This window comes from Elephas maximus, chromosome 21, assembly GCF_024166365.1.
Source record: "Elephas maximus indicus isolate mEleMax1 chromosome 21, mEleMax1 primary haplotype, whole genome shotgun sequence".
Taxonomy (NCBI): Eukaryota; Metazoa; Chordata; class Mammalia; order Proboscidea; family Elephantidae; genus Elephas; species Elephas maximus.
The window spans coordinates 33,533,840-33,561,713 of record NC_064839.1 but is presented as its reverse complement, the minus strand read 5'-3'; the positions used below and the strand labels follow the sequence as shown (position 1 = coordinate 33,561,713).

Genomic DNA, 27,874 nt, shown 5'->3' with positions numbered 1-27,874 from the left:
CCAGTCTCCTGCTGGAGGCTGTAGAGCCAAGGACTGTTTTTCCCCTAAAACTCCTCTTCCATAAAATTTCCCATATTCTTTAACTCCCCTTTCTCAACAAAAAACTAACACCATCACACTTATTTTAGTATAAACATCCCAGCAACAGCACATGGTGGGCAGTTGCTCAGGGCATAGGTGCTTTATTGGGGCGGGTAAGGATAGAGATGAGGAAGGTGGATGGAACAGTCCTGGCTGCCCCTGATGGGATGTGTGGGAGTCTCTGGCCAGGCCACGGTCCACATGGGAAGACACCACAGTCAAGTCATAAAGTCATGGGAGTGCCACAACAGCCCTGGGCTGTTGGCCCAGGAACCACAGAAGCCTGGGGCAGGTCCCCTGCGCATTCATCACTAGACTATACAGGATGAGGCTGTACATGAGTTAATTACAAAAGAATCATATTTACAAAAATCTGTACACACACTTGAAAAACTCACAAAATTGTCATCTATGTATCACAAGTTGCTAGACCAAAATATTAAAAATGGGATAAAATTATCTATTTCTCTCCTCAATTCTTTTCAAAAGGTTAATATTTTTAAAGCACATATGCTACTTTCCTTAGCAAGACCCATGAAGAGACCGAACAGACCCTCCTTGAGCCCCCAGAGGCCTGGCCAGGGGACACTGCCCAAGGCAGCAGCGGGGAGCCAGCCCACAGTGCAGAAAAGAATGCTGAAACACACCAAAGGAAGGAAGATGTCTTTGGCTAAAACTTTGGCATCAAATAAAAGAGGCAAACAGAATGGAAACATACAGCCCTGTCAGCCAGGTTGGGGCAGACCAGGGGCAAAGGTGACTCTGAAGGCTGGCTCCGAGAGGGGAGGAGACCCAGCCTGGGTATGTTCCTGGAGGCTGTGTTTCAACCATTTGGGGGTACCTACTGGGCTTGGCAGGGAGCTCGTGCAAGAAAAGAACAGGGAAGGGCAGGCGGGCCAGATGGGCCACAGCCAGCTCACCAAGTAACTGAAGTGGATGTAGTGCAAATGTCACAACCAAGTACTACGGACATGCTACCTGCTTGCTGTAAGGGTCACGTGGCAAGGTGTGGCGAAAGGCAAGACTCCTTATCTTCGTCCAGGATGTCTGTGTCCTCAGCCACAGAAAGAGCCCAAGTTTTCCCAGTGTGTGTGGGACAGGGTTGACAGAACCCTGCCTCCTCGTGTGTTGGTCGAGAGCTCCTGGGTCCAGGTATCAGGGCTCAGAGTTTGTGCTTCTCTTGGCAGTCCGTGTCCTCTGCTGGTTGGTGCCCATAGGCTGAGGATGGACAGAGGAATAATCTGGACCCTCCTCCCGCTGCAGAGCACCATGGCCAAGCCCCCCCTCAGAACATCACAACAGCCCTTCAACACTGGCCAGGTGTCCAAGAAATCCCACAGGGTGGCACTCGTGGCCACTGTGTAGGATATGGTGTACAGTTCCACGGGGCAGCAGCATGTGTGGTGGTGTCCCTAGGAAAGCTCTGCTGTTCTCAGGTGGGCACCAGGCCTGGGGGGGCCATAGAGGGTCACTGAGGCAATGTGGTTGTTCTGCATGACCTGGTGTGAGAAAAGGACAGTGGGTTGTGGGGGAAGGTGGCAGGAGTCCATGCCCCAAAACCACCAGTGGGATCAGCACTGGAACTATGACTCTAGAGAACAGACCTGAGGCAGGCCTACATATGGGGCTGGGGATCGTGCATGCAACATAGCTGCACACAGGGCTGAGCTTCCCAAATGTCAACACCTCTAACTTATGCTACGGGCCACCTCTGTCCTCAAGGTCTTTGCCTGTTCCTCGTGGGATACATACCCTTCACCACACCCACTTGTCCAGCCCTTCTGGAATGGCTAAGAGCCTGCTGAAGAAGGTATGACATCCACAAGGGAAAACAGGGGCAGCCCATTCTTATTCCAAGCCGGTGAGGCCTCCACAGTCACTTAGCCACAGTATCTTCATTCACATGGCACTCCAAAGCCCCTAACACCCTGGGCTGAGCCCCACTTGCCCTGTGGTTCCCTTCCCTGCTGCACCCATGTTTTCAGATATAAACATGGAATTCCTGTTACCTCTCTTCTTGGATACAGACTGGTGCTTCAGCCTTTAGACCCTGAATTTCCCCAACACCATTTCTGAACCCTCACTGATAAATGCACAGGCCAGCTTCTCAGCAGACAGGGTTGCTAAAGCAGGATTAACCTGCCCAGCATGGCACTTAGGCCCTTCTCAATCTCCCTCAATCACTTGCCTGTCCCTGCTATGACCACTGACCCCTCAGGCAGGCTCTCTCTCGGGTCTCAGGGCTTACCTCAAAGATCATCCGCTGAAGACCAAAGCAGAAGGTGGAGCCAAAGGGGTTGGTGTTGTTTGGGGAGGATGACCTGAGGCCGGAGAAGCCAGAATTAGAGGGGGCAGAAGGAGGCGAGGCTAGGCCAGGCATCCAGTCCCTTTTGGGATGGGGGCTCTTGACCAGTGGTCTCTTGTGGCTGTTAGTATATGTCATTCTCCCACACAGGCCCTCGAGGTCCTAGGAAGGAAGTGGCTTCACTCAGCTCTGAATCCTATACAGTCTAACCTGGCACAGAGTGTCAGCACAGAAAATTATCATGGAATGGGACTGGGGTGGTGAGAAGTCAGGAGAGAAGGCCTTTTCAAGTACAAGAGAGCTTCAGGCAGCATGGCAATCAGAAATGGGACTAGCAGGTAGCAGTCCTGAAGGGGACAAAAGTCCAGGCCAGCCAGCCAAAACCTCCCGACCCACCCCTTAAATCATAGCTAGGGGTAAGGGGGCTTCCATCCCTGAAGGTAAGGGGGGGAGATAACCCGTCATAGGTAAACATGCAGAATAGTCAGCCCAGGCCCAACGTGCAGGGTGGGACAGGAAATATGTTTGTGGCAGCACCAGCAATTTCTGTAATTTGTAAGCAGTACCCACTGCTGGGCTCCCCTGGGCTGTGAGGAGCAGGATGGGGTGGTAAGAAACAGCAACCTCCCACTCACCTGTGCAGGACCACAGGCTTCTCCACAGGGTGGCCCAGGAGCTCCTGGATGTTGTCCCACTGTAAGAGGAACGGTGAGCAGCAGCAGGAGGTTAGCAGGGACCTGAACAAGCCTATGACCACTGTAAGGCCCACACCCACCTCATTCGCGCACCAGGTCAGGGCGGAGGGTAGTAACTCACCTTGCTATAGGTCGTGCATGTTTCTGTCTGACCATCTGCGTTTTCTGAAAAGAGAATTATCAGGCAGTTGATAGCTGGCCCAGCCAGGATTCAATTCCACACTTGTTCAAGTAGATGGCTCAGCACCACCTGTGGCCCCAGCCCTCGGCAGAATCCAGACCTGGCCAACATTTGCATTGAGCTTGGAGCACAAAGGGAGGGCAGACAGGCTGGCTAAGAGCTCCAGTGTGGAAGAGGTAGAGGAGTGAGCGAGGTCAATAGGTGTGGCCCACACCAAGTGGCAATGGGAGCCGTCACAAGGCTGGCAGGCACTAAGGACGGGCTAGGGGCACCTGGATGATTATCTGTGGATAGTAAACTCTTCCTGCCAGAGCCCGCAATCCCATGGTGATAGAAAAAGACTTATAAACAGTTTTTTAATTTGAGGAAAAGACTTTTAAGGCCTCCAGGAGACTACAGGCTAAGAACAAGGAGCTCAACTCAGAGGAGCTAAAGCTATGGGCAGAAGTAGGTGGGCAAGGCTCAACAAGCCAACCACTACCACCCTCTCCGCTTGGATCTTTCTCCCTTCCTGTAGTGATAGACTGACTCCAAAACCCCTTCTTTCCCGTGAGGGCATCTACTACTCACCTTTCTTTATGGCTAGTGGGATTTTGAACTCACAGCGGTGGTAACTAGAGAGAGAAGACAGACGGAGTAAGGGCTAGGCTTCCTGGGAACCCTGATGACCCCTACACCCCAACTTCCCACCATGGAAAAACAGAACCAGATGAACATGCCTGCCCAAAGCCCTGCCTCCGGGCCCATGACAGCGTTCACTGGGGAACGCCAGATTTAGGCACTGAAGGCAAACAGAAATGCGCCTGGCCCTGACAGAGACTGGAGAAATCCTTAGAGTATGCTCCCTTGGACCCTTTTAGCTCAGTAAAGAGGTGACTCCTGAGGTTCATCCTTCAGCCAAAGACTGAACATGCCCATGGAACAAAACAAGACTAAAGGGGCACACCAGCCCTGAGGCAGGGACTGGAAGGCAGGAGGGAACAGGAAAGCTGGTAATAGGGAACCCAAGGTTGAGAAGGGAGAGCGCTGACATGCCATGGGGTTGTTAACCAGTGTCACAGAACAATGTGTGTACTAACTCTTTGATAAGAAATTAGTTCTGTAAACCTTCATCTAAAGTACAATAAAGAAAAAAAAAAAAAAAAGAGACATTAAAAAAAAAAAGAAATGGACCTGGCCCCAGGGTCTGAAGACTTTATCATCCAGGATAAGACACAAGCCTTCTGGACTTACTTCCCCATTTGTAGAATATAAGGCACTGGGCAATGTGCCAGGGTCACAACAAGTACTCAGTAAAAGAGGTTCCTTTCCCATGAAACAGGAAGAATTTAGGTATAGAATAATTATTTAGTGAATACTCAAAGCCACAAGCTCTCTTTCCTGGGGTTTTTACTTCTTGGAGGGTCAGGAAAGGTATACTCACATGTTAAAATTATAATGCCCAGGGTAATTGGTATGTAAGACAAACTTCTTCACTTTGTGTGTATTCGCATCAAAGAGGATGTCCTAGGGCAGAAAACAAGGGTGATCAAGTAGGGAACATTACTGAAGCAGGGCAGGGGCCTTTCCAATGTCCAACTTGGGGATGCCCACTCCACAATGGGGATGCCTGGGGACAATCACTTCCTCCCAAAGAACAGTCAAAGGGACAGCTGAGGTCAAGTAGCTTTTACTACACATCTTCAGTAAGGGGACTCAGCCATCTATAGGCACCCCACCCTAAACCTTGAACCACTAGAGCTGGAAGGCACAGGTGGCTACAGCACCCACTGCTTGGGACTAAAACACGGTAGGGAGAAATTCCCCACCAAGTACCTGCTACAATATAGCCAACTGAACACAGATTGTGGCTTAAAGGCTACCAAGAAGATTCAGGTGTCACCTGACTCTTGAGGGGCTCAAGGTACTTGGCTATTCTGATGTCATGGCTGGCCCGGCTTCCATTATACCCTTTTTGTGGGGGTGGGCAACCACTAGAACTAGAGTTCCAGCCTGACCTCTCACCAGGACTCACACCTGGATTTAATGCTGCCTACTGAATACTTCCTTTTGCCCTCCAAGCCCTTCCCAGCTTTATATCCTGCCAGGCTGTTCAGGCCTGTGACCCGAAGGCTATCTCTGACCCTACCCCCGTTCCAACACCCACACTAAGTCCTGTTAAGGTAGGTCCTGTCTCTCTCTCTTGCCTGCCACCTATCATTACTGGCCCTCAAACACAGAGGTCCACTTCGCAGAGCACCATTCTCTCCCACCACCATCCTACACGCAAGAGCATACAATCCCACTGTGGCTCCCCCACGACTCCTGGAGATACCATCCATCTGGCTTCTGCTCCGTTTTTCCCACATGGGCAGACATGGCCTCACCTTTCTGCCTCAGAGTACTTTGATGCCCCTTTATATCACCAAAGTACTCTGTCTCAGGATCCCCATAGGTTCAAAGGCTAAAAGACCCAAGATCCAGGCCAGCCTTGCCCTGAAATGTATCTCATTGGTGCAGTGTATACACATTGTTTCTCATACCTGCATCCTATCCACCAGCTGGACTGTGAGCCCTGGTGATGGCTACCAGCTCCACCTAGCACCCTAAGTCAGAGCACGGAGCTGCCTCTGGAGTGACCCCCTAAAAAAAGATAAGCACGCTCTCATTGTCTCTGAGCCTTCCTTTTCTTCTTTTTTATTGTACTTTAAGTGAAAGTTAACAAATCAAGTCAGTCTCTCATACAAAAATTTATATACACCTTGCTATATACTCCTAGTTGCTCTCCCCCTAATGAGACAGCACACTCCCCTCCACCCTCTATTTCCATGTCCGTTCAGCCAGTTTCTGTCCCCCTCTGCCTTCTCATCTCCCCTCTAGACAGAAACTGTCCACATAGTCTCATGTGTCTACTTGATCCAAGAAGCTCACTCCTCACCAGTATCATTTTCTATCCCATCCTCCCAGTTTTGTGACTCCAGGGTAGGGTCCTATGCTCTACAGAAGTGCCGCTCCCAATACATCTTAGGCTCCATGATTTCTACAGCCTCTATCTACAGAGATGCTTCTCTAACAACAGGAGTTGAGGCACACCAGGGAGCTACCTTTGTGGCAGGGAAGGTCTACCTTTGGGTATCACTGTCTATGCGAGACAACACTGTGCGAAGCCAGCTGCAGCTAGGCTCCCTGATGCCCTGGGCACACATGCAGCTGCATGTGTGCACACAGGTGTGTACAGGAACACTGCCCACCTGACACATGTCCACATCCACAGAAATGGAATGCTTCTCTAAGGTATCAAAACTTACCACCCCGAGAGTAAAGTAGTTAAAAAAGTAGTCATTGCACTTGGATGGAACTTGCTTATGAGGGGAAGGAGAATGAATTTTCATCTGTTGGGAAAAAATAACAATGAATTAAAATTCAACCCCTTAATACAGCTCTTAGATTAACCAGAAGTTTACAAACTGTGTTCCTTGTATACCATTAAGCTGCTGGGTAGGCAAGAGTGTAGGGAGTCCCAACTGCTGGTGCTAATGAATCTAGGAGGAAGAGAGGGCCAGCTGTGTCTGACTGTGGGCTGGGCCCTGGTCTCCAGGAAAAGGTAGGCTGTATGGACAAGGACAAAGACAGGGGAGTTTGACCTGCCTGATACTTCTCCATCAGCTTTAAATAAAACAGATTCTAAGGGGAAACAGCAAATAGTTTATATTTACTCAAAATTAATGTTGATTTAAAAAATAAATAGAGACATTGCCTATTCATTCTATAATCACATTTCCCTACCTTGTCTTCTGACTTATAGAAGACCTTGTGTGGAGAGCCAAGCATGCTGAGAACATCTTGGCAGGAATCACCAAAATACACTGAACGTTCAAATACTCGCATCTTGGCATCTGCCAAGAGGCTAGGTCCACAACCTGTAGCAAACAAGGGAAAGGTGGTCAGGTTCCTGAGCATAGTCTGAGACCCAGCAGCCCAGGGACTTAGAGGCTCTGGAGAGGCCACTGGTTGCCTGCTGCATTACCAGTCTGGCTGAGGCTGGTATGCAAGCAGAAACACCCAGTCACCAGGGCTCCAGACTCTGAACAGGTGGAGTCCCTGGCCACACGGAGAATATGGTGTGATAAAGATCACAACCAAAATATCACACAACTGTGATAAGATAAAGTGCTATGGAAGTATATAATGGGGTTCTATTATCTCTTGACAATTTTCAGGTTCTGATGAGATACAGGGATTTATGTTAAGAGGTAGTTTATTATACAACAATTTTTACTTCCTTCTTCCTGAAGTTCACAAGTCTGTTTCCAGTTATACCTGTCCTCCAAGATCATCAATACCTTTTAAAAGAAACCAGGGAATGAACACTTCGTTTTAGAAGGGATCTGAACAGGAAGGCTTAGAGGGAAGGTGCTAGAGATATGCAGACTTCTTCAGTGTAACCCCCAGCTGCATGGAGACTGAACCTACAGGACCACTCTGTAAAGGGCCAAGAGTGAAGCCCCCATTAACTCACTTCCCACTTCTACACACATACTTGACAGAGCCTTCCAACCCAGATAAGACGCACTTAAACTCAAAAGAGACAAACCAGGAAGGTGAAGAAATGAAACAAAACAAAACCCCATTTGATTTGCCCAAAGTTTCTTCTTTGGGAAGACTCGTTAAACCCTTTCTCTAACACATTTCAGAGATACTTCCAGTTAACCTTCTGTCTCTCTCTCTCACACACAAATGTTGAAGTGGTTATGAAACAGGCACAGCAATAGAATGTTGAAGTGGTTATGAAACAGGCACAGCAATAGCAAAATAGCCTCCTTCTGTGGATGAAGAGACAAAGTATTTTGCTCAAAATTAAAAAAAAAAAAAAGAGCAAGAATCAGAGGACTATAATTCCTGGTACCATCATAATCTCTGAATTCACTTTACTTTGAATAGGGCTTTTTTGTTGTCAAAGCTCTTTCATGTACAACAGTCCATTTGCTATGTACAGAGACTCCAAAACCAAAAACACCAAAGCTACTACCGTCGATTCTGACTCATAGCGACCCCATAGGACAGAGCAGACATGCCCCATATGGTTTCCAAGGCCGTAAACCTTTACATAAGCAGACTGCCACATCTTTCTCCCATGGATTGGCTGGTGGGTTTGAACCACTGATCTTCTGGTTAGCAGCCTAGTGCTTAACCACTGTACTACCAGGGTTCCTCTAAGACTCCAGGGATCCAGAATCTGAAATAACTAGGTACTGAGCTCCCCAACTAACCCGAGAGAGCTTCAGTCTCTAGTCTCAGTACATACACTGAGTAGCAAATAAAGGCTGGTGTTTAAATTAACTGGGTCCTGGGAAAACCATGGTCTGCATTTATCTTCTGTCCATAAATCACACAGCCTAGGTAAGGCTGGGTGACCTACAAACCTCACCAAAAGTCTTGTCAAGCTGGGTTGTGGGCCGAGAGTCTCCACTGGCTTGCTACATTTCTCTAAGTACCAGATACTTGAGAATGTTTCCAGGGAAGGGACTCTTCACAGGTGAGTCTCTTGTCTTACTCTGCCTGAAGCCTACTCAGGTTAAATTACCTCAGGTTTAAGAGACTACTTTTTAGTTTCTGGTACCCTGGAATGGATCTTCCTATAAATTATTGTTGGAATTGAGACAGCTGAGCTGACTTCCCATGTTAAAAACATCACTCTAGTCACACTCCATTAAGGAAAGAGATGTGAGAAATGGGTTGGTTGAGACAAACGACCCACCTGCTTGCCCAAGGGAAGCTCTCAGGGAGTAATACAATTACTGTGAGGTCCTGACTTAACAGACAAAATGTTTTTTCCACTGACTGAGCAGTGAGAGGTGAGACTGCTACAAGTGTGCTGCCCAGAGTGCAGCTAGAACTGGCTGAGACCCTCACTTCTCCTGCTGTCACCTGTGATGACTAACTGCCTCGATCCTTGACTACCCTAGACACAAAGGTGCCTATTTCAAGCAGTAATCCTCCTCTGAGACGACAGCCACTAAATCATTTGACCTCACTGCCACATTTCAAGTGTAACACTCTTTTAAGTAGCTGGTACTGTGCCTTGCTTAGAAAACTACATTTTAAACCTGGAGGTCATTAACTGTCTTATTGTTCAGGGCAGTGAGTTCCCAGTTTATAGATCAAATTCTTAATAGTTAAGACCTGATGCTCCAGAAACTGATGCAAGACTCCAACTTATAAACAAACGTCAGCTAGACTATGAGCTCCATGAGGGTGTGGCAGCTCTGATTTTACACAGGCAACACCCCACTGGAGACCCCTGTCTTATTAAGTACAGCCTGAAGCCCAAAACAGGTGGGATTTCTCCAGGCAGGAGAAAACCACAACATGAGGCATGGATCTGGAGAGATCAGCTACTGTAGGCAGCAACACTTTCTTGTTCATGGCCAGCAAAGTGTGGCCAAACCACCATTCAACAAGTCCCCCTGCCCGCCTACTCTGAGAACTCGGCATTAAGGGTGGAAAAGGGGAGAGCGGACAGTACTGCAGCCCACATGATAGATCTCCAGGAAATAGCCTGGGAACCACTGCAAAATTACGTAAGCACCCAGCATACATAGGGTTACGCGTATGCTGACAGAAGCATTGTTAACTGTAGTATATTTACATCTGCTAATGGTAAGACTACATCCTATCCCTTCACAAATTTAAATGAAAGCTTTAATTACAAACATCTGCACCATTTGCCTCCTACCAATTATATCTCTAAACGTGTGGGATTTTAGAATTTCTCAACATGGGTGTAATGGGAACCTTCTACCTCAAAGTCAGTAACTGACCTGCGGCAAGGAGGCGAAGTCGTAAACCTGAGGGTCCAGTTCCATCTCGAAGAACATCTACACTCTCAGCATACACGTTGCCCAGGAAACAGCTCAGGGGCATCACAGGAGCCCTGGGGGCAGGCACAGAATGAGCAGAGGCTTTGCCTCCTGTCCCAGGAAACCCATGAACTCCCCCACTTACTTGGTATCCTGCAGGCTGTTTCCACTATAGATGTACATTCGTTTCACAGTCGCTCCGTGGGGAATCTGAAGAGAAGCTAGGCCATGGGCAAAATTGGGCTGTAAACACATGGCAAGAACTTTACTAAGGGCACACTGCTGGTCATATAAGTCATGCACTGGACCTCCCCAGCACTCACAGTCTTTAAGAACTGGCCAGGTCAAACCTAGCCCCAGGTCAATAAACCCACCCCAGCCATGCCAAGTTCACCTTTAATTCTACTTAGCTTTTCTTTCCTTCATCAGGGCAAGTTGTAGGAATGCCTCCTTTAATAAGATGTAAGCCTTATGAAAATCTCTCATTTTCCTAACCCTCAGGGTGTTGTTGCCTAAGGATGAATGAAACACTGCCAACAGATAACTGAAAATCCAGAGGATAAAACCTCTCAAATTCTAGGCCACTGAGAAAAGTACACAGTGACCAGGAGATTTAAAGCAAAGTAGGAGTGGACTGATCTCTGAGAAGTGAGCCTGCCCTCACTCACTCTGCAGAAGGAAGTACCCTCTTCTTGGGATTGTCAGCCTGGGCTTTGTTCTTCCTCCACCACCCCTATCCTGCCCACTGGCCCCTGAAGAGATCAAAGACAAGGAAACCAAAGAAAGGGCACCTATCCTGCCTGCCCCAGGGCACTGTCTGCTGACCCATACTACCTGGGCACTGGGTAAACAAATACCAGGAGGAAGGGAAGGGCTAACCTCGTACTTGGGAGCCTCGGTCCATGAGTCTAACTGAAAAGAGAAAGACAGTCCTCTGAAGTTGAGGTGGAAGAGCTGCTCAGCAGAGTTGTACACTGTGGGAGTGGGAAGGTGGAAAAAAGACATGGTTGACTGGCATCTGAAGTTGCTAACATAAACCAGCCTGGCAGGGAGTAATGACTGGCAACATCTTCCTTGAGTCTCATTTCTGAACTGACCTATTAGGCCAGTGAGAGGAGCTTTCCTTTATACCCAAGTACCCAAACCCTATGGGAACTTGGGTTCAGGGGTGGGGCTGGGATGGTGCCACTTGTCAGGTTTATCACTGCAGGCTGCCACTGATGACCAGAAGAATCAGATGGACTTAGCTTACCTCCTGGATGGGTTGCGCCAAAAGACTGGTCAATCTGCTCAATGGTGGGCGCTATGGCCTGAGAGTTAAAATGCACTCCACTGAAAAACAAAGGCTCTTTTTAATACCAGGCTTCACATGATGGGCTTACAGATCACGGGTAACTGTGGCTGGAAGAGTTATTCTTAAAACAATGATCTCAAAGTAAAAGTTTAATTAAAGAACTTTTAAATAAGAGAGAATTAATGAGGTCAGAAAATGGTCAATTCTTGTGAGGCTGATATACAGAGTTGATCCTCTGGGCCTCCCAAGATACTTGTGGACAACAGACATAGTCCAGAAACAAAGAAAAGCTGGTCTCAGCCCCATGGCATTCCCAAACTCAGTATGGCATTCAGACTACAACAAAGAATGGCCAGAGAAAGACATGGTTGGTGTGTTCTTCCAGATGCACCTTAGTAGTTCGAATTGAAAAGGAATTTTCTTAGAAAAGAAATTGACATATCTTAAGAGAAAGGGTGTTATCCAAGCAAGGCAACCTGTCTCCGTGACAGGTAGAACAGCAGGTACCCATAGGCTGGGTGGGGGAGAGAGATGGATTCCATGCAAGTACAAAAAAACTGAGGTGAGCCTGACGGTAAAGAGAAGTTTATTTTCTCTTGATTTGAGATGACGAACATGAAGACAAGGAACTTATGACTTTAAGGAGGCAGCGTAAAAATAATTTTTTTTTTTAAATTAGTAGTATAATTTATGGAATGCCTCTATTTTACCAGGCACTATGCTATATACTTTACCAGCATTATCTCATTTAATCCTCACAACAACCCAGCAGCCACAGTACTGGCTTCATTTCTCTGATGAGAGAACAAGCTCAAAGCGGTTAAGTGACTTTGCCTAGGTCACAGAGGTAATAAGTGATGGAGCTACAATTCAAACCTAGGGCAATGTGACTCTAGACCCGTCATTCTTACCCACCACTGACTCTTTAAAAAAGAGGGTAGAGAAGAGAAGCCAGACCTTGAAGTATGAAGCCCCAAGAAAGACTAAAAGACACTTAAAATCTGCAGGGGCCAGTGCTTTTATACATTTGCTCATTCACTCCTCCATCAGCAGGTGCTGCTTAGGCGTGTCCTGGGAGTTGGGCCCTGATCACATCTTCACAAAGGAAAGGAGCAGCCTGTTAAGGAGGACCAAAGAAAAGGGTATTCTAGATGTCTCAGAGTGCCTTGCCAGAATCAAGGCTCAAATATTTGTGCACCAACATGATGGCGTCTTTAGAAAGGTTTTGGAGTCAGACCCATCTCTTGCTCACGAAGACAGGTGCTAAGAGAGGCTTTGCAGGAGAGGGCAGGAGACAGCTGCCTTTGAGTGCAGGTCCTGTTTCGTTGTGGAGATTAAGTAAGATAACACGTGTTAAGTGTTTAACGCACAGCACGTTATTAAAGAGGTTTAATTCTTTTCCCCAGGCTTGGAGGGTGTCTCAAGAAATCATGGCACCTGGGCGACTGCAGATGGGAATCCGTTACTGACTTACTGAGTGTACAAGGTAAAACTCATCTATACCAAGTGTGACATATAGCAGCGGGGAGAAAACTTACCAATATTTTAACTTTACTTTAGTCAAGTCATATACTTCGATCACCTAAAAATAAACCCAAATGTTTAAGAGTTATTAATGCTCTGAAGTTGGTAAGATGAGACTGAAAAATATTTAAAAAAAAAAAAAATTTATAGAGTAAAAAAAAAAAAGTATCACTAGCTGAAATTCTCCTGAACCACTGAACATCATCTTTTGTTCTAATTTGAAAATTAGAGGAAAAAACACATACCACGCAATTACCATAACTACCACCCCTTCCTCTAGTGGCCTGCGCAACAGACGTCTGTGGATGCCCTAAGGCAAGGCCCTTACCCTGATCCACCGCTGGGCCATACCAAGGAAGGCAGCATACCCCTCAATAGGACAATGACACACTCCAGAAAAACAAATTCATCTAGCTAGCTTGTTTAGGGTATACTTTGGACACTGAGCCACCCTCTCTCTATCCCATACCTTAGTGCATTATAAAAGCCCAAATCAAGCCATTTTAAAATATAACTCCAAAATACTGTGGTTTACAAAACAAAAAGATAGGGGGAGGGGGAGATATCCTGCTAGAAAACAGGTCATATTACATTACATATTACAGGACAAGTGTGACAGTATTCAGTTATGTCTCTCATGAAGAACATTTGGTTGAACTTGGAAATCCTCTTGGTCAGTTTGTTCTTTAATGGGTTCAGCCTCAGATGAAATGCCAAAAACTCAGGGCAGAGACAGAGGAAAAGGCACTGAACACTCAGCAATCAATGGTGTCAAATAATGAGCACTATGAGGTCCTCTGTGCTATGGTGCCAAGGGCTCGGCAGCCAGTAGTATGGCTGGCTAGGGCCCGGGGCACCATCTACTAGCCTCTAGCTGGGAGGTTTGGCCCTCACTGAGGAAGCACAAGTAGAGCTGGCTCAGTGTCTGTTTGTCCTGCCAGTCCTACTAATCTGGCCTAATCCTGGAAGATACTGTAGGGACACCTGGGTGCCAGAGCATTTGGCATTGCCATAGAAACCAGAACATGGTAGTTTACTCCTGGCCATAGTAGTCTCACCCTGTCCTTAACTTTTTAGAGACCATACACTGAACCACAAGTTGGAAACCTCTTGACCATTATGCAGCTGTCCTGATCCTACTTGCTGGAAAGGATCACACTGCAAGAAAGGGTAGGGGAATAGTTGTGATTCTGAAGACAGCCAGTACCCACTTCGGAAGCCTGACAGGGAGTCCACCAGGCCTGCAGCCCAGGCATCTATGGCCAATGGTGTCTAAGGGAGAGGCAGGGGGCCTCAACCTTCAGCAAGAAGCCCTGCTTATAGCAGGGGTAGGCATTCTGCCTCCTTGACTGCTGCCCATATGCTGACTGATGGTTCCAAGGGCTGCCTACCACCAACCCTATGAGGGTGGGCCTTGAGGATGTTCCTCCTGTATCACTGTCATCTACTTACTGACAGCCCAGCCTAACACTTAGGTGTCTCAGCCCTGTCTCCTTGATAGTGTAACAGTGGACCAGAATTAGTCACAGGGCCTCCTAGGACAGCAAGGGACACAGAGGGCTGACCACCTTGGGGTCCTTTGTGTCACCAGGATAATCAACTAGCACATTCTGGCCAATGGAGCTTCCTGAGCCTCAGGGACAAGCAGATGGGGAAGACTTCAAGCTCCTGAAGGCCTTGGTTTCCCCAGAGGGAACAAGACATGACAACAGCCAAGATAAGGAAGGAAAAGACAGGTGGCTGTAAAGGCTACAACCTGTGAAACCTCATTCCACAGGGATTTCTCTCAGGCTCTGAAGGCTGGGGGAGGGGACTTTAGGAGACAGCATCAGGAAGAGGTGGATTCTGAAGTCCTTGGATGGAGGGCCAGGTAGATGGGTCAGGTTGGGCCTGGAGCCAATCACCTAGGGGGATCACTTGCCTCAGTCTCCAGAGGTTCAGACAGGGCCCCAGTCCCTCCTTCTTCAGAGCTAACAAAAGGCAGACCAGAATGGTCAGGTTCTAGTTAATCTCCTTTCCCATTCAAATGTACTTCCCATTCCTCACATTCTTTACACAGTGTGTTTCACTATTTCTTCAGCATTTCTCATTTATTTCCTATGCCCATCAAGAGGGCCCAAGCCATTCCCATTTTCAGTGGTCAGTCACCACACAATAGTAATACATGGAATACATGGTTAAGAGCTTACGTTAGGCAGACCATGTATCCTCTGTCCCTCACTTGCCTCACTGGTAAATATGGCTAAGTACCTGCTCACTTTGCTTGTCAGGATTAAACTAGGAAATGTATGTAAAGCACGCAGCCATGTGGCTAGCATGTACTAAATGTTCACTAGACGTTTGCTATTGTCCTCATCATGTCGTGATTCTATGGGCTGCCTAGCCATCCTTTATTATTGCCCGTTTGAGTTAGGTTACTTCCAGCTTTTCACTATACAAAGCTCCACTATAAAAGCATTTGTCAACATTACCTTTCTCCCAATCTTTTCAAGTTTCCTAAAGTGAGTTTACCAAGTCAAAGGCAAATTACAACTTGTAAAGGCATTTCTATGTTACCAGATTAATCTCCCCAAATTTGTGATTAAATCACATTGAGACCATCCTCTACCTTTCCCCAGCATGAAACTTTTGGCCAGTACAGACAGGACCACTGGGTCCACAAGGAGAGGCAAGGGAGTTGTGGGGCTAAGAATGTTTACATTGCACTCTGTTTTCTGAAAAACCATCCCTTGAAAGAGGAGCTCTCATTTCAAGTAAAGATTCTTTTTCCATGTTCTGTCTTCTCTCCTCAGCAGCTGATTTTTGATGGGGTGATAAGTGGGTAGTACCCAAATATTTTGGAAAGGCTACTCCATAACCTAACCAGATGACAGCTCTGACATGCCACTGCCCAGGACCTGGACATGCCACTGCCCAGAGCCCACAGTCAACCTTGTGACTCTAAAACATGAGTCTGGTGTCAAGTGACTAATTTGTGAGGCTCAGGCATCTGTAAATAGGGTGTATTAAAAACATCCTGGAGTGAAACAGTGTTAGCAAATTGTACCTAATGCCAATTAAAACAAGCCTACACACCAGGAAGTTGTTTGTTTACATTTCCTCAAAAGGGTTAAAGAATAAACTCATCACTGGTGTTTTTAACTCTCAGGTCCCAGCATTTTAGGAAGAACAGTTGCCATTTTCTGTCTTCCAGGTCATATTGTCTGACACAAGAATGGCATAAAGCCAAGATACATAAACCTGACTATAAGGTCATTTGGTCCTATTTTACAGTTAGACCTCATTTTTACTGTTTAAACAGACTCAGGGGAGCTACACTTAGCCCCTCCCTTGTTTTTCCACAGCTCTTCAAAATGCTCAACTCTTTTCCCTCCACCTTTGGAACCTGGACCAAAGTCCTTCCCAGCCTCTTTTCACACCTTATCCCGCTCCACTTCCAGCTCGATAACCCTCCATATTTTAGGGGAACAGGCACAGTTTTAGGCCCCTGCATTATGATGGTCTCTAAATCGAAGAGGTCCACACTCATGTTAACTGGCTCCATAAAGACTGGTCCAACTTGACATGAAACATTAGTTGTCATTTATACCTTAAGTCTCTGATTGAAAGCGTCAAACAGTAGTTTGATCCCGTCCTGAGTCAGGTTAAGGATGAGGTCATGGCTGAGAGGAGACTGCAAAACAACAATAAAACACATCCTGAACAACTTATTTCCTCAGTAACACCTACTGAAAGCTTTACAATATAAAAAACACAGGAAATATCTAAGTGCAGGTAGCCCCTCTCTCCTTCCAAATAATGAGGTTTGGAAGCCAGAAAAAAACAGGTACATTGAATACACAGTATCCTCTTACTTCCAGCCTGCAGCTGCTGCTTTATAATACTGGCTGGAAAGACCCTCTCCCTTCCAGGTTTTGAGTAATAATATCTGGAAGAAAGGGCCAAAATTAAATGACTATTTTCTGTTGAAGCTCCACGATCCACACATGTAACATGGGTTTACTGCTGTCAAGCCCACAGAGCAGTTGGTGAGGAATGCGGGTCATGTGTAAAGGCCTAGCCCAGGATCCAAGCCCAGCAGATACTGCTTGCTTTATGGCAGCTGAACCTATATCCACTCGTACTCAGGCTGTTTGTGCCATACGTGGGGAACACATTTTATTCTTGACTGTTTTAGGCCAAATTTCGATCTGATTTTACATGAGATATTACTCTTCCTCCCCATCCCCACATTCCATATCACATGTGCTTCTTCCTGAGAGCCTAACTCTAAATTCTAAGGAGTTACATTTCTCTATAAACCCAGTGCCGTCGAGTCGATTCCGATTCATAGCGACCCTATAGGATAGAGTAGAACTGCCCCATAGAGTTTCCAAGGAGTGCCTGGTGGATTCGAACTGCCGACCCTTATGGTTAGCAGCCATAGCACTTAACCACTATGCTACTGGGGTTTCCACATTTCTACATATGCCCCTTCTAAATCCTAGGGGGAGGGGGATCCAGCACAGAGCAGTGGACAGAGCTGGTGAGCTGGTGACCTTATAATTAATCTCTCAAAACTTCTCTGAGCTCTGGTTTCTTCAAGAGAATACCATCATCCCTTCCCCCCACGGCTGTTGTGAGGTCAGAAACAGTAGGTTAGAAAACACCAAGCACAAGACCCAGCACAAAACATTCTTTCCTCTTATCTCTAATTTGATTGCTTCTGGTCCAAAGCCATCAATTCAAGGTCTCAATTTCTAAAGACTGTCCACAGCCCTGGGCCAGGCTGCCCAGCAGAAGAAGGAAAACTTAACTACCTAAAATGCCATCCCTTCCTGAAACTAGCACACAGCTGCTCAAAGAGTTTAGAGAAATGTCTTCATAGAGCTTCTCAAGGTAGACAGAAGGAATGACAGAGACAGAAACATGGGTTGGAAGGACAAGAAGCCAACTTAGGTGCCACTGCTAGTGCGGGCCTCATTGCGGAAATTCTCTTCAGAGCTTTCTGGGAATGGCTCAGACTATCTGCTCTCCTCTACCCACCTTGATCTTCACAAGGCAGATCTAGGTATCTAGGTGGTGCCAGGTGGCACCACCATGCCTGGCAAAAACTAGAAGAATGTTGTTAATTCTCTAGTAGGTCTGCATGAATGTCTAAAACCACTAGGTCTCAAGCAAGATAATGGACTAATGAATCCTGACCTTAGGTCACCTTTTCTCAACTCAGAACACTAAGTTCCACTTCTGAAAGGGCCACTCCATGAAGGTAAGCAGGATGAAGCAACATTTTAGTTTCTTTCAGGATCCTTGCTTGGAGGAATGCTGGTAGGATCTGGATTTCCTTCCACTCCCAAGATCTGATCATTTTTGCCCTGGCACTGCTGCATTTAGGATATAGCTAAGATTTTTCGAAAGCAAGCAAATCATCCTCATAAAGTTTTATTGGTACTTTATATCTCTAGAACCAAAATACGCACATCCTATGTGGTGTTTAAGCAGCCCTTCCAGTACCCCAGCACTATGCTGTCTTCCATACTAAACAGTTCAATAAATAAAGCTGTTTGCTGCTAGTCATTAACATCTTTTCCCTCTAAGAAAGATGGAACCTATTTGATAAGCACATTTAATTTACAAGGTGTAATTTGCCTACAGACAAGGAGATATTTCTGAAACTTTTAATGGGGACAAACTGTTCTCGGCACTTGATAGGAAGCCAAGAGGCAAATGGGAAAGGAAATGAAGAGGGCAGGAGAAAAGGGCAGAGCTCTAACATCATCTCCTCTTGATCCTCATTAAAAGATTATTCTATTATTAGGAAACTATACCCCAATTTTCTTTTTTTTTCTTTATACCCCATGAGTCAGAATTAACTCAGCAGCAATTGTTTTGGGTTTTATAGTCATTTAACAGAAGGATACCTAGATTGGTTTTTAATTTGCCGCAAAACACAAGACTAAGAAAGGAAGAGCAATGATATAAACCAAGGTCTGGACTCAAAAACTCATGTTTTCCAACTGGTTCCAGCTGCTTAGAAGATGTTAGGGAAAATTAGCTTAATGCTAACACTACCTGTTTGTACTCAAATGTTGGAATGATAGGCAACAAAGACAAGCTCTGGCCCTTTGTCTAAGCAAGACTGGAAAGCCCCACTGAAATCTCACCCACCTGCAATCCACAACGTTCTTCATGTCAAAAATAAACCATCATTCGCTTTAGGATTTGAAACTAATTGGAACAAATGAAACTGAAATTATCAAACCGGTAGTCAGAGGGTCTCAGAAAAGCCATCGAGGACATCCTGTAGCCTGTGTAGGGTCAAAACCATTCCAAGAATTGTGACACGTAGGGGACCAAAGGCTGCTCCACATGGCAGCACGTGATCTGTGTGGCCGGACTGCAGATTTCAGAGTTCAGGGGAGGAGAGATTGCTCTTTCAGAGAGATAATAAGAAACTGATATCTAAAAGTCAATAAAATAGTCTATAACTCTACTTATAAAACCACAATTAAAAAAAAAAATTCTGGTGTTCAGAAAGCCCTTCTCTGCTCTTAACTTACAGAAAACGTCCTCTCTGTAAGTACACACGACATTATAACATAGGGTTAGTTCTTAGCACAATTGATCAACGTTTAATAGAAATTACCATAACACAGAGAAAAAAGAGTAAGATAATATGTCAATTAATGGGGAAGAAACAGCTTGCAATTTTCAAGTGCTGTATCATTCTCACTAAAGGGCTGATCATATTATACCTGCTTCCTTTCAAGTCTGGGATGCTCTACTAGCTAGAGACACAGATTGCAACAATCTTGAATGTAAACTGATGCAATCAATAACGCAGAAATGATAATTTTAAACGCAAAAGTAAAAGACAAACACCCTAGAAGGCCAGAGACAATCCTGAGGTAACCTCCCAATGAAAAGTCCCTGTCTAAGGGCCAGCATCTAAGTTAAACACAGATAAAACCCAGGCTCAGTTACTACTGCTTTTCCTAACCTGACAGCACTAGATTATCCAGACCAAAAGTTTCAGAATCAAAAAAAATGTGCTTGGTAACTGAGTAGTGCTGGAGATTCTCCCATTCGATCACAATGACCCAGCAATCCCTGCCTGTCAGCCTCCCAGAGCATCAGCCTTTGGAGGTGATTCACTGATTAGGGATGCTATTTCAGTAAACAAATCAGCTGCCACTCACCTGCTCACTGTAGAGGACCTGAACATTTTTGATGATGCGACAGTGCTTCTGAAGAATGGCTACTGCCTGAGCCAGAGGCATTCCTGAAACAAAGCAAGGATATCTGTGTGGTTATTCGGGCCATTCATTTACTGACATCTACTACTGTGCTAGGCAATGGTCTCTGCAATAAAGCCAGGGGTGTGGGCCACTAAAGTCTACAGATACATAAGTAAATAAAACTTAATAAGCAGTAAGAGCTAGAATGGTTAAGCAGCAAGCATGCTAAGGGAATAGCTGGACTGTCTAAGGGAATGGAGTAAATATACAGATGAATATACAAAGCTGTCCCAGCTCTAACAGAGTTAACCTACGCCCCAAAAAGTATGTGGAGTGTGTGGTCAGTCTTCTAAACTGTACAAGTCTTATGCCTTACAAATCAGATCTTATTACTTGACTGTTTATAACCCTCAAATGGCACCCCAGTTCAGAGGGATAAAACCCAAACACTGTGCCATCACCTAAAGACCCTGAATATTCTGGACCATGTCCATCTCCACCTACCTTTCTTTCTACTGCTCACCTTGCCTCTCCCTTTGTTTCTAGCACATATCAATCTCTTTCCCACCTCAGGCCTCTGCAATAGCTCTGGCCTCTGCTGGGATGTTGTTCCCATTGCTGGCTCCTTGTCATTCTTCAGGCCTTGGCTCGCACCTCACTTCTCACAGCCCTGTCTAATAAAGTCTCCTATCCCATTTATTTATCTGTTAGAGTCTCCCCTATAAACTCATTGAGGGTAGGGACCTTGTCTGTCTTGTTCACTGCCGTACCTCTGGCACTCAATCACCATGCCTGGCACAACAGCAGGTCATACACATCTACTGAACACTGAATGAGTGAAACAAAGCAATTAAGTAGAGCATGTAGATCCTGTACTATGGACCATAGTGATCAACCTGCCCCTCTGAGAACTCCCATTCTGTCTCCATCTGTACCACTCTCTCTAGCTTTACCTCTAACCTTCCCATGTCTCTATGATAGGCTATCTTCTGCCCATGCCTCATTCAAACGATCACCTAGTTTCCAACTCAAATCTCAATCTGTTTTCTGTCTATATCTACAGACAAATAAAAGTTGACAGATCACCTCCCACCATCTACCCGGTCACTCAAGTCAGAAACCTCTAGATTTCTCCTCCTTCCCCATCTTTCCAAACCCAGTCTCCAAATTGTTCTTTCTAAACCCATGCCTACAACAGACTTTACTAGAAGATATTCTCTTTTCCACTGAACCCTGAGACTCCTCAACAGTGTCCTAAACAGCTACTACCAAACAGAATTGGGACTATGAGAAACCTATTTTCTTCTTCTGCCAGTACATAATATTCTAGTTATAAGACCAAACTGCTTAGAGTTCCCTGTACACACCATCTAGCTTTCCCACTATTCTGTTTTACTTGACTGGAAGACTTAAGTCTGTGGAGACAGTGCAGATGAGAAACTCCAGTGCAGTCTTCTGGTAGGGCCCTGTTGGTGCTCACTGGCTCCAGAAATAGGACTACAGGCTCCCGTGGGTTGACAGGAAGCTCACCCTAAACCCACAGGTCGGGTTAAGTACCCTCTCTCCTTCCACAGAACCCTACAACCTCTACCTGATTATGACAAAATGAACTATTTCTGTAATAACTCCCTCCCATTAGACTAAGTTCTTCAGGGCAAAGGACCATTTCTCATTCAAGTTTTAGTATTTATAAACAGAATCCAAAGAGGTACATACTGCCTTCAGTCTCTGTGGAACAAGGTAATCTTGGAGAAGGTTATTCTCCAGTGTCTACCTTCTTTGGGCATTTTTAAGACTAATTTCAAAAACAGAAATTTAAAGACATGCTTCCATAGGCTGTTAGACACCAAAACATTCTCTAAGTGTCAGTGAAAACATGATTGCAAATTTGCACTGCTTTTACCCCATCTCTGGTCAAACCATCAGTGGCATTCTCAGAGATTCTACTTGGCCTAGGCTTTCCTGTCCCTGTGTTGTTGGCATCTCCTTCATCTCCCAACATTACACTAAGGATACGAAGATAGCCAAAAAACTGGACGTAGCTCCCCGTTGTGATGCCAGGCAGTTAATGGCAAGGGCCAAATCTGCATTTACACAGATCATGAAAAAGAAATCTGTAGAAACTGGGTCCACCTGCAGAAGTGAAGAGCAATGTTGCTGTTGTTAGGTGCCGTCGAGTCAATTTCGACTCATAGCAACCCTATGCACAAAAGAACAAAACCCTGCCTGGTCCTGCGCCATCCTCACAATTGTTGCTATGCTTGTGCCCATTGTGGCAACCACGGTGTCAATCCATCTCATCGAGGGTCTTCATCTTTTTCACTGACCCTCTACTTTACCAAGCATGATGTCCTTCTCCAGTGACTGATCCCTCCTGATAACATGTCCAAAGTATGTGAGATGTAGTCTTGCCACCTTTGCTTCTAAGGAGCATTCTGGCTGTACTTCCTCTAAGACAGATTTGTTTGTTCTTTTGGCAGTCCTTGGTATATTCAATATTCTTCACCAACACCACAATTCAAAGGCATCAATTCTTCTTCAGTCTTTCTTATTTGTTGTCCAGCTTTCACATGCATACGAGGCTACTGAAAACACCATGGCTTGGATCAGGTGCACCTTAGCCCTCAAGATAACATCTTTGCTTTTCAACACTTTAAAGAGAGAGGTCTTTTGCAGCAGATTTGCCCAAGGCAATGTGTCTTGATTTCTTGACTGCTGCTTCCATGGGTGCTTATTGTGGATTCAAGTAAAATGAAATCCTTGACAACCTCAATCTTTTCTCCATCATGATGCTGCTTATTGGGCCAGTTGTGAGGATTTTCGTTTTATGCTGAGTTGTAATCCATACTGAAGGCTGTGGTCTCTGATCTTCATCAGTAAGTGCTTCAAGTCCTCTTCACTTTCAGCAAGCAAGTTTGTGTCATCTGCCTAACACAGGCTGTTAATGAGTTTTCCTCCAATCCTGATGCCCCGTTCTTCATGTAATCCAGCTTCTTGGATTATTTGCTTGGCATATGGATTGAACAGGCATGGTGAAAGGATACAACCCTGACACACACCTTTCCTGACTTTAAACCATGCAGTATCCCCTTGTTCTATTCAAATGATTGCTTCCTGATCCATGTACAGATTCCTCATGAGCACAATTAAGTGTTCTGGAATTCCCATTCTCTGCAATGTAATCTATAGTATTATGGTCCACGCAGTCGAATGCCTTAGCACAGTCGATAAAACACAGGTAGACATCTTTCTGGTATTCTCTGCTTTCAGCCAGGATCCATCTGACATCAGCAATGATATCCCTGGTTCCACGTCCTCTTCTAAATGCAGCTTGAATTTCTGGCAGTTTCCTGTCGATATACTGCTGCAGCCACTTTTGAATAATCTTCAGCAAAATTTTGCTTGCATGTGATATTAACGATATTGTTCGATAATTTCTGCATTCGGCTGGATCACCTTTCTTGGGAATAGGCATAAATATGGATCTCTTCCAATCAGCTGGCCAGGAAGCTGTCTTCCATATTTCTTGGCATAGACGAGTGAGCACCTCCAGCGCTGCATCTGTTTGTTGAAACATCTCAATTGATATCCCATCAATTCCTGGAGCCTTGTTTTCACCAATGCCTTCAGAGCAGCTTGGACTTCTTCATTCAGTACCATTGGTTCCTGATCATATGCCACCTCTTGAAATGGCTGAACATCAACTAATTCTTTTTGGTGTAATGACTCTGTGTATTCCTTCCATCTTCTTTTGATGCTTCCTGCGTCGTTTAATATTTTTCCTGTAGAATCCTTCAGTATTGTAACTTGAGGCTTGAATTTTTTCTTCAGTTCTTTCAGCCTGAAAAATGCTGAGCGTGTTCTTCACTTTTGGTTTTATATCTAAACATCTCTGCACATGTCATCATAATACTTTGTCTATCGAGCCGCCCTTTGAAATCATCTGTTCAGCTCTTTTACTTCATCATTTTTTTCTTTTGCTTTAACTACCTGACATTCAAGAGGAAGTTTCAGAGTCTCTTCTGACATCCATTTAGGTCTTTTCTTTCTTCCCTGTCTTTTTAATGATGTTTTGCTTTCTTCACGTACGATGTCCTTGATGTCATTCTACAACTCTTCTGGTCTTCAGTCATTAGTGTTCAACATGTCAAATCTATTCTTGAGATGGTCTCTAAATTCAGGTGGGATACATTCAAGGTCGTACTTTGGCTCTCGTCACCTTGTTCTAATTTTCTTCAGTTTCAACTTAAACTTGCATATGAGCAACTGATGGTCTGATCTGCAGTCTGCCCCTGGCCTTATTCTGACTGATGATATTGAGATTTTCCATCGTCTCTTTCCATAGATGTAGTCAATTTGATTCCTGTGTAACCGTCTGGCGAGGTCCATGCGTACAGTCACCAAGAGCAATGGGAAGGAGGAACTCTGCTCATCTCTTTGTATGTCATCTTTACCTCTCTGAGCCTGTTCCTCATCTAGCAAATAGATAGTAGTATCTACCTTACAGAGCTGTGGTGACCCGAGGTGAGCACTGCCTGGTTCTCTAGCCAAAGAACATGATTCTGAAGCACAGATTCACTTCCTAGACCTATCACCACCTGACAGCAATTTGGATGTGTTGGCCCGTGAGGAGAGATTGAGATGGAAAATGACAAGTTAAATGACCACAAGCTTTCAGGCAGACACCCTTTAAAAATGCAGATTTTAAGACCCACAAGGGAATCATCAAGACTCAGGTCCCTATATGAACTTTCCCTCAGAGTTCAATTCTGCATCCAATTTACAGAAATACTCCTCCCACTGATTTGGGGTGCTAGAACTCCCAAACCCTTGATTCCTGGAAACTGACAGAGTTAGGAGTGAGAGTTAAGGCCTCAAAACAACATTTGGCAGAGAAACTGCTTTCCCACCTAGTTTTCTGGAAATCCTGGTCTCAACTGTATCATAGTCACTATTTTTAGCCAAGGAACTCTGAATGTTTGTACCACGAGATCCACAACCTAGTCACACCACCAAGCAAAGTTTGAAGCTATGGTTGTGGTTCTCACCCTGCCCTGTGAGGTCCAGACACAGGCAGAACTGTCAAGGGACGGGGAGGAAAGAAGTTACCTAGAAGCCAAACAGCACCAATGTGATTAATGGGCCTGGAGGCAAAGATATCACCAGCCTCTCAACTCAAGCTCTAGGTGCTTCACTAGAGGCTGGAACCTCTCATACTGGTTAAAATTTTGGGAAAAACCCTACAGGAGTGGTTTAAATTATGTGAGAAGTTGGCTAAGATACCCTGAATAAAACTACCTCTTACAACCCGCAGGAGGCATATAGTTTAATTCATGGAGTCACTGAGCACCAGCAAGGCTCTACTAGCAATCCGCACTGCCTCCATAAACAGGAATCTTCTAGATTAGAATATAAGCTATATTGCGCTATAGTGCAGCTGACTGTCCCACAGCCCACACTGGTGTAACAGAAGTTCAGGCCTGAACAAACAAGTAGCACCAACACTGCTCCCCATCCCCTTTTCCTAGTGCTAGAACACCAAAGTAAACACACACTGGAGTTACTGAGTGCTAACATCCTTGTACACACTAGTAGTGACGTTGAGGATGGGATGGGGAGGGGTGAAGGAGGAAAGCTGGGTCAACAAACCAAAAAAAAAAAAAAAAGACGAAACTGCATTTTGTACAAACTAAATATGTTTCCTCCCACGAATTCTTATTTCATTCAACCTTTAACTCTCACGGCTAAAGTACGGGTTAAGGATTACACCATATCACACACTGACCATACTTCAAAAGAGGAGGGGGCAAAGTCCTCCACTCCCTTGACAGATCCACACCGGCTGATTATAGGCTCGGAGACTAGGTTTCCCCTTCCAAAAAGACAACCTAAGGCCGGAAAAGCAGGAGACAGCCCACTGTGGTGTCGGCCAGTTCTCACTTTTATTTAATCTGTAGGCTGGAATAAAAATGACAATCGTGCCGACCCTCGAGGGTTACTTGAGATAATTAGGCTCTAGGAAACAAGGCCAAGCACCGAGCGTTTGGGGCGTGTCAGCACTATTATTCTTACTACTGTTCCACCGCCCCAGAAGAAGCTCTGATGAGGCCCGAGGCGAAGGCGTCAGGGCCCGGGCTGGGGCGACTGAATGGCGAGTCGGGCCTGTTGGAAGCGGCACCCGGCGCCTAGAGCCCAAAGAGCCAAGCGGACAGAAGCTGCAAGGCGCAGGGGCGTACCAGGCAGACACGAGAGGCAGGAAGGGCCGGCCCAGGCAAGGGCCCGGAGAGAGGTAAGGCTCAGGGAATGGGGTCCTATGGGAAGACCCCAAACTCACCCAGCGTGAATTCCCATTGCTCGTTCCCGAGAGAACGTTCAGGTACCACCTCCAGATCCAGCATTGGCTCGGCTAGCCGGGCCGGGGCGGCCTCCCTGCGGCAACGTAGACTAACAGGAGCTGAGAAGACAAAGCAGCGACTAACCCGTCCCCCGCGCCAGCCCACGGTGGCCCTGTTCTCCTCTCCAGGCGGCGGCGGGTGCACCAACCCAACAACGCAGCTCACCTCACTTCACCTCACCGGCAGCAGCCGCGGCAACAGGAGCACTAGCGGCGGCAGCAGCAACTGCGGCAAAAGTGGCGTACCGGGCCGTAAAGCGTGACGGGGCGGGGCTAAGGCGGGATTTCTATTTTGGGGGAGGAGCCCTAAGGCGGAGTCGCGCACGCGCAAGCTCCGGATCAGGCCGCAGTGACGGTCGCAGCGAAAGGCTGAGAGAGGCAGCGTTGCAGCATCGGGAGGGGCGGGCGCTGTAGGAGCGAGGAGTACTACACTCCATGTGTCCCACATCTGTACACCACAGCGCACACGTTCCACACGTCTACACAACGATGTGTAGACCACGCAACATATACCACACGGCCACGTAACACCGATTTGCAGTCTATTCGAGCGTCCCACCTGCACTCACTGGGCCCAAAAGGCGAGTCCCGAGGGCGCATCGTTTGAGGCCCAGCCGGGAGGAAGCACGCAGAGTTCCACTTGGGGTCGGGACTGAAGCCGGCTACCGCTGCTTCTGGTTGTTGAGGAATGACTCCCCACGCCAGTGGAAGGCAGATCGAGCTGAACACTAGTGATGAATGTGCTCGAGCGCACGAGTGCAGTGTGTGTGTATGTGTGTGCGTGTGTCTGTGTGTGTGTGTGTGTGTGAATAGAAGTGGCTCTGGCCAGACCTCCAGTCTGACACCATCCAAATGTACACATCCCCCTCGGGCCAAGATCCGAAGGAGGTCTCCCGCAGCAGCCAAAACAGCTTTGCCGCCCAACGTTGTATGGTGTTGGCCAAACTCCTGGGGCTCTTTGCGCTCAATTTTTCATCTGTAAGTGGGAGGAAGGACTCCTCTAGCCGGTTCAGCCTGAGTTATTGGCCCGAGCCCTGGGGCGCCCTGAAAATAAAAGGCAGGCGAAGCTTTCTCTGGTGCCAGGCCTTCATAGTAGTTTCTTCGAATTCTCACTAACAATCCTGAGTGAGATTATAACCCACTTTATAGGCCCAGAGAGGTTAAAAACGTTGCCTAAGGTTCCCCTGGTCCTACGCAGAGAACCCAAGTTCTTTCCATACATTGCCCCCTAGAGGAAGATTTTTTATCAGGGACGGAGTGACATGCTTAATTCTCAAATTGGCTTGGTAGGAATCTATCAAACTGCAATCACTGCTACTGGTATTACAACAAACATGGAGAAGG

At 46.3% G+C, this 27,874-nt stretch overlaps 1 protein-coding gene across 2 annotated transcripts; it reads right to left on the bottom strand.

The window, feature by feature from the left end:
- Positions 1 to 916: 916 nt before the first annotated feature.
- On the bottom strand, positions 917 to 26,763 carry PHAF1 (phagosome assembly factor 1). Of its 2 annotated transcripts, XM_049864226.1 has the most exons (17): positions 26,697 to 26,763; positions 26,471 to 26,590; positions 20,098 to 20,180; positions 16,509 to 16,592; positions 12,934 to 12,977; positions 11,354 to 11,433; positions 10,981 to 11,075; positions 10,247 to 10,344; positions 10,063 to 10,175; positions 7,028 to 7,161; positions 6,550 to 6,633; positions 4,686 to 4,768; positions 3,833 to 3,876; positions 3,203 to 3,246; positions 3,022 to 3,080; positions 2,330 to 2,402; positions 917 to 1,580 (listed from the first exon to the last, which is right to left on the bottom strand). In XM_049864226.1, exons 2-17 carry the CDS (start codon positions 26,532 to 26,534, stop codon positions 1,494 to 1,496), a joined length of 1,269 nt encoding a protein of 422 aa, XP_049720183.1. In that variant the 5' UTR covers positions 26,535 to 26,590; positions 26,697 to 26,763; the 3' UTR covers positions 917 to 1,493. The 2 variants fall into 2 exon arrangements, with proteins under 2 accessions (XP_049720183.1, XP_049720184.1); XM_049864227.1 differs by lacking the exons at positions 917 to 1,580; positions 2,330 to 2,402 and adding an exon at positions 2,409 to 2,548 and having other exon boundaries at positions 26,471 to 26,743.
- Positions 26,764 to 27,874: the final 1,111 nt, after the last annotated feature.

Bases quoted from the DNA above. Each gene is read 5' to 3' on its own strand.
- PHAF1 (XM_049864226.1), bottom strand. From the start codon at position 26,534: ATGCTGGATCTGGAGGTGGTACCTGAACGTTCTCTCGGGAACGAGCAA. The intron at 11,434-12,933 runs GTAAGTTTTCTC...TTTGTTTTTCAG, and splicing joins AAAGTAAAGTTAAAATATTG to TGGAGTGCATTTTAACTCTC. The intron at 3,877-4,685 runs GTGAGTATACCT...TTCTCTCTCTAG, and splicing joins GGGCATTATAATTTTAACAT to TTACCACCGCTGTGAGTTCA.